This window comes from Coturnix japonica, chromosome 1, assembly GCF_001577835.2.
Source record: "Coturnix japonica isolate 7356 chromosome 1, Coturnix japonica 2.1, whole genome shotgun sequence".
Classification (NCBI taxonomy): domain Eukaryota; kingdom Metazoa; phylum Chordata; class Aves; order Galliformes; family Phasianidae; genus Coturnix; species Coturnix japonica.
This window is the reverse complement of record NC_029516.1, coordinates 74336314-74348316: the sequence shown is the minus strand read 5'-3', so window position 1 is coordinate 74348316 and position 12003 is coordinate 74336314. Positions and strand designations below refer to the sequence as shown.

General features: G+C 41.0%; 1 protein-coding gene across 9 annotated transcripts in view; it reads right to left on the bottom strand.

The window, feature by feature from the left end:
- Positions 1-12003, bottom strand: part of ZBTB20 (zinc finger and BTB domain containing 20) — a 447669-nt gene that overhangs the window by 19452 nt on the left and 416214 nt on the right. For all 9 annotated transcript variants that reach the window (XM_015875890.2, XM_015875884.2, XM_015875917.2 and 6 more), the window contains one exon: positions 2029-3642. In XM_015875890.2, the coding sequence (XP_015731376.1) occupies positions 2029-3622 (1594 nt within the window). In that variant the 5' untranslated portion in view covers positions 3623-3642. The remainder of the gene's footprint in view (positions 1-2028; positions 3643-12003) is intronic.

Here is a 12003-nt window from a genome sequence, read left to right as displayed (position 1 = left end):
AGGAGGTAGGTCTGTGTCTACACTGCAGTGCTTTCACTGCATGAAAAGCTGTGTCAGAATATAGATCTTCAAACCTTAAAAACATACAGAGATTGCGAGATCTTAGGGTTGTTAAATTTTGGTTTATGAGTAGAATTCTCTTGACAGCAAGACAAATTCAAACACTTGCATCTCCCAGATCTTTCTCATTTTCCTTGAATCCTCACAAGAGCCACACAACGGGCAAGCAGCAGACACACCTCCTTCAGGACTGTGCATAAAAGGTTATTTTTAGAAAGTTTTTTGGAAGCCCTGCTCTCTGTTGCTCAAGGCTATTGCTTCTTAGATATTCCAGGTGCCAGTTCATTTCTAAACGAACACGGATATCATTTATTTACACAACTCTCTCCTTGCTAATGGAAGTTCATTAATTGGGGCATTCTTAGATCCACAAAAACAAAATACGAATTAATGACTGGAAACATCTATTGGTTTCCTTGGTTGACTGTGTGTAACATCTAGGAATACTTTAGGACAGGTCTTTCAGTATTACCTTCTATCTGACTTCAAGCACTGCATGCAGCTCATAGTTCAGACTGGAAAAAGTAAAGCACCTGATCTCAGAAATTATTTGTAAAAAAAAAATAGCCTTTCAAGCTTTTAAAACAAGGACGCAGGCTGATATAACTGACTGTCTTTTTAATGGGATATTTTCTTGAAAAACACAATACTATTTACATAGTATTTTAGCCACTCATCCGCAACAGAAAGAGAGAATATGAACACGCACAAAAGGATAATCTTGGGACTCAGGATTCTTGATCTTTGCAGCCATACATATTTTATCAGTCCCAAGAAGTGAACTTTCATGTAAATTATATGTACATGATTGCCTTAGATTTCTAGAGGATTTTTTAATTTAAGTGATGATTATACATTAAATAGTTAAAAGTTTACTTACACACATGGAAGTGAAATTTATTTGATACAGTAGGGAGGTATGATTTACATTCTTTCCATACCTTAGGCAGTTTCTCAAGGTTCTACTCTACATATCACAAACCCAGCATTTATTTTAAGAGCTGATGTTAACAGAAAGACTTGTTGGTGAGAGAAATATTTACTCTTTCTCTAAACTAGAATTTCTTTCCAAAATCAAAATGAGATGAGGGCTAAAGCAAGCAAAATTTAGTCCTAAATCCTGGACAGCTTCTCCATGATCGACAGATAGATAATCTCCTTGATTTATAAACTTGTAACTAAACAAAGCTAGAAAAGGCAGTTTTGGATTAGTAGTAAAAGCAGTCACCTACATTGCCTCAAAAGACCATATAATAAAAACATTTTTTTAAAAAAGGTGCTGTTGCTGTGTTCTACATTTATTACTTTAATTTTTTTTCTGAGTCCCATGTTTCTGTAGTCCTAGTTAGTGAAACATCTGGCTTACCAAGAGACGGGATTATAGAAGCCAACTTCAGTGAAGTACAGAAAAGCTTCCTGAAATACTCCAAATGTACTACTGTATAGAAATATGTGAGATTTAGAAAATATGAGGTGCTGTGTGTAACACCCAGGCCTGGACCTAGTGCTGCAACTCCACCAGGAATGAGCATGCCCTGAAGTCATTCCAGTCATCACTATTTGAACCTAAACCCTTACTGCTGTAGTACTGGGAAGCCTTTCCTCAGTAGGTGCATTCCTCTTTCGATGACTCTATTATAATTTTGTCAAGTGTTGCCCGGTCAGCCAGGAGAGGAAAACAAGTGCTTACCATTTTCTTGTATGGATGCAGGACACCTTTTACTCCAAGCAAAAAAAAATAGCTTGTTTCTGCACCATGCACAGTTAGACCCCTGCATGGGACCTATGTGTATCCACAGGGGCTCAACTTCAATGCAGTCAGCTTAGTGTTCAGTGATACCAGCTCCCTGGGTAGCCTCTCCCTTCTGTTTGTGCTGAGGGCTTTCAGGTTGGGAAACGGAACTTAAGTCCTTGTTTGTAAAGGATTTTCCCTGGCTTCATGTGTAAGCCAATAGGACAAACTCTTACCTGTGTGTACAAACATGTGCTTGACGTAGTTCTGTTTGGCGGTGAAAGTCTTGTTACAGAGAGTGCACTCGTAAGGCTTTTTTTCGCCTTGCCCACCTGCTGTGCTGTGGCCCGCAGATGGGGCCAAGGGTTGAGGGGCTGGCAGCTGAGCAGTGAAAGTTGACAGGCCAGGCTGGGACACTGTCACAAACTGTGTCTGTTGGCCAGCTATGGGCTGGGGCAAGCTGAAGAGAAAAGGCTTAGGGCCACTGCCAGCAGACTGTGTAGTGAAAAGGGCAGGCAGGTACGTGTTGCCAGCTGTGCCAATGACCTGAGTGTTGCTGGTCAGAGTCAGTGGCATCCTCAGATTGCTGGTGAGGGATTCTGTCTGGCGTAAGTAGATCTGTGTGGTTGGCAATGGTTGGGCAACAGTTGTGTTGACAGAAGGCTGCAAAGCCCCCTTTTCGGTGCTGTTATTGACTGTGAGCCCTTTGCTGTCCATTTCAACGTCGTTGCCTCTCTCTGGCGAGGAAGAGTTGGCATCCACATGCTGCTGCTGCTGCTGCTGCTGAGGCTGACTGCCATCAGCAGGGATATCATTTTGATCTGCTTGAGAAGGTTCCTGCTGTCCATCCCTGCCCAGACCAGTCATAAACTGCTGCTCCACAGAATCAGGCTCAGTACCAATGGAGGAACTGACTCCTGAGTCAAAACTCTCCCCTTTGGGTTCACTCTCAGTGCCTTCTGCTTGGTCAGTGTCCTCAGTGCATTCCTCAGACTCATTGCGCTCAAGGATCTGCACCCTCTGTTGGCCATAGTAGTCATAGTCATCCTCCATCTCCTGCTTAATATGGATGTTGCCCATCAATGTTTGAATTCGGACAGGGCGTGGTTGCTTGCGGCAATGTGTGGTCTCTGGAGTGGTAGAGAGGTACCGCTCCATCTGCTGTGATCGTTCATGGATCCTGGTAATCCAGCTGGGGTCTTCCATGTGATGGTCCCTAGGGAGACCCAGGGCTGTTTCATGGTGGCTGACCACAGCCCCACTATAGAAGGAGCGCTCCCCGCTGCCATTTTGCATGGAACAGGCATAGAGGGCCGAGTAGATCCTGTCCACACTGTGCTGTGAGTGGCTCTGCAGGTAGCCAGACTCTGTGTCAGTGCTCTGCCCCGAGGTGCCTGATTCGGGTGTTCCTCTGGGTGTCTCCTGTCCAGAATCCTGAATCACCGGGTAGACCTCTCCTACATTTTGTGAGACAATCCTTGTGCACTCATCAATCACAGTCTTGATCTGTAGGATGCTGGCAGCTGTAAGAATTTGGAGGGCCTCTGATTGCGAGACCCGCAGCACCCCACTGTACATGAAGTCAATGAGCTTTTGCACAGACTGGACTGACACCACTGAGGGAATCTCGATGTCACTGTAGCCCAGCAGCAGCTTGTCCTGGAAGAAGGGGCTGCCAGCCGCCAGCACGCAGCGGTGGGCGCGTAGCATGCTCCCGTGGATGCGGACCGTCACGTCACAGAAGTGGCCACGGTTGCGCTGCTCGTTGAGGGTCTCGAGCACAGAATTGCTGAAGTTGTGAAGGTTGATGCTATGAATGCGCTCTGTCATCCCCTTGCAACTGATGTTACCTGTAGCAAAGCAGGTGACAAAAAAAGAGAAGAGGATATTGGGTCTTTTTTCCTCTGCAGACAGGATACTGACAAAGGTGACTGCCCACTAGGAGAACAAAAGAGATTACACCATAAAAGTCACAAACAAAGGCACTAATAAGAAGATAACACCTTTTTAAGGATAGAAGTAAAATTATACAACTCTTTCGCAGAGTTGAGAAGGTTCTGAACTTCTGAACCTTTTTCTGGAGACAATGAAAATGTAGCTGGTCGGTGTTTCAACCACATTTCTGGGCCTTGAACTTCCTACCAGCTTATATTGCTTTAAAAAGCCTAGAGTCAGCCAAATGTAAGCACTGAGCTGGGTTTTAGGCTGCATGAATGTGGACCTGCTCCAGAAATGATCAAATTCTTACTTCAATTACCCTTTACACCAACTTGTTAATGCAAAGAGTCCACATGAAAATGTGGTTTCTATCTAGAATGTCATTTCAAGGAATTTGCATGCCGGTTTTTATGCCACAGCTACTTGTACAAAAAGCTGGCATTCACTTTCCAATATATCAAGATTTATACTGTAAATGTTCCTAAAATCCCACGCACAGTTTTGTCTGGGGTTGTGGTTGAGAACATTTGCTACCCAATAGTGACAAACAGTCCTCCATAAGAACCCAAAGCAAAAAGTTAACATGAGCTGTCCCCTTCAGTTACAGCATATCCCAAGTTCTGATTGGCACCAGAATGCCATCATATAAACAAATGTTCTCCTGCTGTTATTTACTTGACGGAAACTGGAAAATTACAGACATTTTCTCTAAGGAAGACTTAGTTTGGCTGAATAATCTAAATGGGGAATAGTTTAGTAAAGCATCTAACTGATACGGGTACAGAGCAAATGTATCTTTCAGAATTAACTTTCACATATAACTTCTTAAACTGTTGATTCACTTTTCCCTATGTCCAGCCTGCTTTCTTTGGTTTAATGCTTTTTCATTTCTTTTCCTGTTCTTTACTCAGCTTTCATCTACTTAGATCTTGGTTGCAGAAACTACCTTTTCATCTTTTAACTATGAGGAACCAACTGCCCTTTGAGAGGCAAACAAAGAAATCATTCTTAACAAATTATTTCTTTAGGCTCTTGCAGTACATGCTTCACCTTGGTTCTCAGAAAATGACAGAAGGGAAAATAATGCAAAATCACTACTAGCATTATGGAACATTTCTTCTTGAATATTCCTACCAAAGCTACAGCATCTCTTGCACAGCGAGTGTGTAAGAATCTAAAAGTGGAATTTGATAAAGAAGTATGAGTAAATTAAACAAGCTTAATGCCACTGTCTGCTTTAACAGAAATACAAAGAGAAAATAAATGGCATCAAAAGTGGTTTCATACACATGCTTTTTAACCTAATAATGATACTCTGGCCTGGCCCAATGGGTATTCTTATATCTCATATGCAAGCAGTGAAACATTATGCATTACAATTTGCAGGAAAATGTGGAGTGTTCCCTCCTCCACCATTTCCTTCTCATTTATTCACTCCTGCCATCTCAAGCTTCTTTTCTTTTGGAGCTTCATAGAGAAATCTCCTTGGACACAGGTTGTCATTTTCATTCTGTGAAGCTGATGCTGATAAAAGGAAGCATAAAGGTCAGGAATTGGAAATCCTGATGAGGCCAAGCTGTCTGAAGAAGTCTGATTCTAACAGATGTGAGCTAGCCAGTACCAGAAGATGTGAGGTTAGAGCACTAGGGGGATGCCCAGAAAGCTGTAACAAGGAGAAAGCTACTAACAGTATCATAGATATTGTGAATTACTTCTGTCTTGGTTATAAGCTTTGCAGAGAAACCTGAACTTCTTCCTCTGATCATCTGGCTGATCACAGGGTTGGAAAAATGTCTTAGCAGTCTGGAGCCCTTCCTTCATGGGCACTGCAATTACTATTACACAAAATAATGTATAAATTACTCCACCCAGACAGAGTTATTCTCCAGAGACCTCCAACATAGTTCCAGATGCTTTCCTTCCCAGCATGTCAGACCACACAAGTACAGAAAACATATTATTATTATTTATTATTATTATTATTATATAATATTATATATAAATATATATATCCTTGATTTGAAAGGAACTTTGTAAAAGCTCTGTGTTGGTGGAGAAACAGATAGGTGGAAGATTAGTGATAAAAAGAGAATACTTCTACTCAAGACTTACAGTAGGCCATGGTGAGTTATTCCATGGGTACCCACTTATCTTTATCTCCCTTTGAGTGACAGCCTATCAGTATGCTCCCCATCACAAAACACTGCTTACTACTTGGTTTGACCCTATTACTTCCACTTCACGAGAACAGGCATTTAAGATGTTCTCCTGAAAAAGAGAATGACATCTAGTTTATCCTCTGTTTTATCAAATGGGGAATTTGATAATAAGAAGAGATACAGAATCCATAATTTTCCATACATAAAGGTTGGAAAAGACCATGGAGATCACCTACTACAACCATCAAACCATGCTTGTGGCCACTCTACACAATGTTCCACAGTGCCCTTTTCTTGAAAATCTCCAGGCATGGTGACTCCACCATCTCCTTGGGCAGTCTCTTCCATTACTCCACCACTCCTCTGTGATTTTTCCTGCTATCTAACCTGAACCTCCCTTGGCTTAACTTAAAGCCATGATATTCTCTGACACTAAGGTCAGGATGATAGGCCTGTAGTTCACTGGTTTCTCCTTTTGACTCTTTAATATGCAGCAGTCTAACTCAATAAACCAAAAAACATGCTTTGCACATGCATAGGGTGGAATATGCTATGGACAGGTCTCTTGATTTGAGAAGGTACAAAGAATTCTACCTTGTTCATATGAACCTTGGCAGAAAGCACTAATTTTGTGAGTTGAATTCCCCATAAATACATCCTCAGTTCCTTTTCACTGTGATCTACATCAAGAAATCAGACAAGTGAATCTCACTACCTGTTCACATATCAAGCATAGACAGAAGGAAAGGCAGAGATTATTTGCAAGTTTCAGCAGCCCTCTCTGCTGCAATGTATTTGGTCATTAGCTGCCAATGAAAATTGTCAGTCAGGGTTAAACAAGGCTAAGAAAAAGAGGTGTGTGTGCTCACAAGAGACTGATGTGAATAGCTCTCTAATAGAAACTGATCTAGGACACTAAATTCCTCGAGGTGTATGAACTGGACTCAAAGTCATTTTGTTACTGAACAGAAATTCAAATCCAAAAGATAACTCTTTAAGACCAATGTGGTATTAAGGAGCAAGCATTCCTTATTGCAGCACTGTATCCATGGCGGTTCACTTCATGCAACACGCATGCCCAGCACATAAAGTCTCCAGATTATATGCATTTTACTCAATACATTTAAAGCAGCATGAGCATTATTGAATGGATGCTGCAAACTATTTGGTTTAAACAGATTGGATTAAGGCCAGTTGGCATGTTTTGTTTGGCTATACATCTGATTGGCAAATCTAGCGGCTAAAGTTTAGTGGTTATTCTTCTTTACTTGCCTATCTATGTGCTGCCTCATTTCCTTATGGCTTACCACCATGATTAATCACTATGTTGTAAAACGTAGTAGCACAAGACACATTACAAACTATATAGCAAAACACAATGTAGACATTAAAATATACATTATGACACACTGATATAATCGTGACAATTTGAGTCACTCCATGTAAGGCAAAGGTATTTTAGTTGTGCCTGGTATAAACAGAGCTCTCTGTTAAAAAAGCCTTGTCTAGTCTCTTTACTTCTTCAAGTGAAATTGAAACACCTTCACTATTTCAAAAGAGAAACAAGAAATTCACTCCTTAAGGATAAAAGAAGAATGGTGCATGGAAGTGACACATAATTAATATTTTAAAATAAAATACAAGACCTAATGCAGGTTTTGAGGATGGATTATCCCAGTCTACCTTCCTTGATTTTCAACACTGAAAACCGTATCCATTCAACATACAACCAAAGCACTTGCAAAGGTTATGTTAGAGAAGCTAGTACACAAACTGCAGTAGCATAAAAGGAGCAGTAGTTCACTCTAACAAGTTTTAGAGATTGCCCTGTTCAGTGCAGCCTCTCGCCCTCTGCAGGGAACGATGTCCAGATCCAAGTTCCAGAGTTGTCTCTTACTCTATATTGTTCTAAGCAGAAAGACCAAAGGTGGTGTTTCCCATAAGAGCTGGACTTAACCAGGCTTAACTCTAAGCTAATGTGACATGCTGACAAAGAATGCTAGAATCTTAAGCAAGCTCCAGCTGGTGTCGGTTCTTTAGACATGTCTCAGAGCGTATCATTTCATCACAAGATCCAGCAATACCCACGTGTGGGTGCATAGGCACACACACACACACACACACACTCACTCACCTATAGAAAGCCTGGCTCAGGAAAGACTACTGTCTCAGGCTCTGCTCAGGCCTGCCACTCTTTTAAACACGAGACAGTGGGAAACTTTCTGTGAAATTCAAGTGGCCTTTGTTAAGTGCCTCCCGCCTCCCCCCTCCCCTTTTTGTCCAGTAAATATGATGGAGAGATCCCAATGGACTCGTTCTAAGAAACTCCTGTAAAATGGATTTGTCCCCTTTCTGTGAAGTAAGTTCTGATTGGAGGGGTATTCACAAACCATATAGGAAAGAATGGGTTTGAAAATGCAAAGGCCATTCTTACCCAGATAGGCAATGAATGGGCGTTCGGGTAGTTAAAGTAAAAAAGAGGAAAAAAATAATAAAAAAAAAAGACATAAAAGAAAGAAAACAAAACTAAACCGAAAAAGAAAAAAAAAGAAAAAAAGGGGGAAAAAAATAAAAGCCCAGACAACAGCGCAGATTATGCACATTTGCAATCCTCCTGAGATGCAATTTGAAGCTGGCACGGCATAAAGGTGAAACATATCACTGTGCAACTTTGAAAAAGGCACCGTTTCCCCATATGCAAATGTACCGATTAAACTGTCAGGCTATTCACGGAAACATGCATGGAATTCATCGTCTACCAGTAAGAAGGAGCACGACATGGATGGGAAAGGGAAAAACTTTTGTTGTGTAATACATGACTGAGTGCTTAGATTAGTGTTTCCTTGAATCTCATCCACCCCTCCTGCTGACTTCTATGCTAAGGGTGTTCGAAGGAAGGCAGATTTTTACCATGACAATGACAGTGACAACCTCTATAAGTACAGTGCCGGAGGGTAGTGAGGGTACAAAGGCAGAAGGAAACAGCAGGCAGTGGACTCTCGGAAGATGCTTTAAAATACGTGGAAGTAAAGCCGTGCGATGCATCAAGTACGGCTTGAAGGAAGGTTTCTATACATCAAAGCTACAATCCATAGATCTTCACAAAAGAGGAAAGATACAGTTCACAAAAGTGACTTTTTTTTGGTCAGAAACATAGAGAATGATCCCAGCAAATGCATGGTGTAGCACAATTACAAAGACGTACAGAATGCTGAAGACTGAAGGTCATGCACAAATGGCTACGCTGTGTGTTTTACAGTGTAAGGGTTTTTTGTACAGCCACTAGATGTCCCTTTCTGCAAAGCCAACGTTTGTTGCTTTAAAGCTTCTAACTGTAAGGTATCACGGGATTTGATTTTCCCTACTGCCTTTCAAAATCACAGTCTCTCAAAGCTTACTGCACAGTGATGACTGACCATTCCTAGAAACAGCAATGAGGAAATCACTGCAGCTGCCATAAGCCAGCAGTAGCTCAGTGCATGGCCTTCACCTGGAGCAAACTACCTGTGTTGTTGGAATCCAGGCTCTTGTTTGAAGCTTACTGTGCGGTCTTTCACGGGAATAACTTAGCAGGGGGAGCTCCAAAGGCTCTGCTCTTAACTTCATACTTCAAGGGTGAAATATTCACCTCATATGCTTCAGAGCTGGTAGGCCTATTGAAACGTAAATGGACTGAGTTTTGGCCTCAAATTTCTGCAGAAGAGTTCAGAAAATTGTTTGGCAACTCATCTCACTGATTCTTAGACAAGATTAACTAGATCTATTTTGATATTGCTGCCTTAGCTTGTCTTCTTGACAAGCTTCTCAGGCCTTGCATTGAGAAGACCTCCCACTACGAGAGACTGAAGACAAGCTGGAGGCATTTTATCTCCTATAGAATATGCACACCTGTAATGCAGCTCCTGGAAGCACCACAAACTAAATTAACCTGCTGCTTCTGGAGACCAGCATAATCATCTACTCTTTACTCTCTGTCCCAGCAGTGGTTTGTTTTGGTAATCTCTAACCCTTGCTCTCTAAATCAAGTGCTGGAGGATCACAGCCTGCTGGCTCTATCAAAAGAATGTTTTAAGTTCTTTGTATAGTCATTGAGTTTACTCCTCTTCCTCGTGGTAGGAACAACTTAGATATGCTGTGCACTGAGAAATTTGCCTAAGACATTTGCTAATACCACTAATGCATGGGATTTTCACTCTCTCCTCAGACAGGCTGTCTACCATCTTTATAGTAAGAAAGTTTTCTTAGTACTCTACTTGGAAATCAATTAATCATCCTTTCCTCCAACAGACATAGAGAAGTGTTGACTATTTTCCTTTCTACAACAGACTCTCACATACTTGGAAATTGCCTCATATTTCTTCTTTATTCCTGTCTTCCTTAGAAAATCCAAACACTGTTCTCCCCCTCACACTCTCTGGACATACATACCCTCCTCATTCTTGTCTTCTTCATCATCTATTCCATCTGTCCATTACTCTAGTCCAATATTCTAGCTGAGCAATGTTGTAATGATTCTACCACTAAGTCGCAATGTATACTTTCACATCAGCTTTGCATCTTGTGGTATATTTTGCAGCGTGTCTTGTGCTACCTATGTTCTTCAGCTTCTTGAAGGTAGCACATAGGGTGGGAAGGAAAGAACAGTAACAACTAAACAGTACCCACTAGATTTGCCAATAGAATGTATAGCCAAACGAAACTCACCAAGTGGCCTTAATCCAATCAGATTGTACCGAATAGTCTGTAGCAATCAACCAGTAATGTATTGAGTAAAATGTACATAATCTGTAGACTTTCGGGGCTGGATGTACAAGTTATGTGCACCCTAACCCTGTGCATCCAGCACTGCAACAGAGAATGTTTGCTTTTCTAAAATCCACGTTGGTTTTAAGGAGCCATCTTTCAGGCTGGAGTTTCTGTTGAGTAACAACATGAATGAAAGGCTTGCCTGAGACACCTCAGATACAATACTGTTCAAATACCTTATAGAATAAATAAAATCAAGCAAATAAAGCCCCATTACAGATTTTCTTTTAAAAAAAAAAGCATCTCAGGAAAAAATGCTTAATTTGGAATGAAAAATATCAAGTCTTGCATAAACATGACAGTTCATTAGAAATACAGCATTTCTATCACAACATATGAAAGCCCCACAATTACCATAGGAAGTTTTCTCATTTCCATACATCAGCATCTCCTGTTCCAACCTTAGTAATCAAAAACCATGATGCATTCTTCAGCTCCACTGACCTGATTTATCCCTAGTGATGAAGTTTAATGTTTAATGTTCTGTTGTTCTGAAATTAGCTATCCTAAAATAAAACTGCATTAATGGAGTAAAAATTCATACCTGGTGCCGCCAATGACAAAACTACTCCTATATTGGGTTTCAACTCTCCGAGACTGCATTTAACAGAAGGACACTTTTCTACTCAAAGAAGTGACCTGAATAAAATCCTGAAATCCTGGTAGTATCTGACTTCTTAGTACATCCCAATGATGCCAGAGAGACTGGTTTATCCAACACTGTTCAGATTAATTCTTCTGAATAGTTGGCCTCATTCTGAAAAGGGGCCTTGAAGGCACAAAGCCTTTATGGAGTTTCAGGAACACAGGAAGAACATTTGTATCCTCAGCAGGAGATCTGACCAGGAGCAGCCCTTGCTTTTTGTTGCTTTAAAGGTTTGCTGGAGTTTTCACCCAATCATCTGCTTGAACATCTTGAAAATCAGTATCTCCTTCTATAATATCTATCCAAAACAAACACCAGATGACACTACACGAATTGCCCTAACCCCACCAGATTGTTGTTAGAATCAAAATATGTAGCAGTCTACATTTAACAGGAAGTACTGTATTTTTACCAGCACAACATCTATTAATGTGTCAGTAATACAATCTATGGAAGAAAGAATCACCGTGTTCTGAAAGCTGTCAAACTTCTCTAAATTTCATAGTCTAATAACTACGTTTACTTGAAAGACAGAAATGCATGCACACACGAACACAACCTTATTCTCCAAGGAAAAAATATATCGAGTAGATGGCTAATAAGAGTTTGTTTAAACTTTTTTGAGAAGATGGGCTTTTTCTGCAGGCTAAGCAATGTTCAGC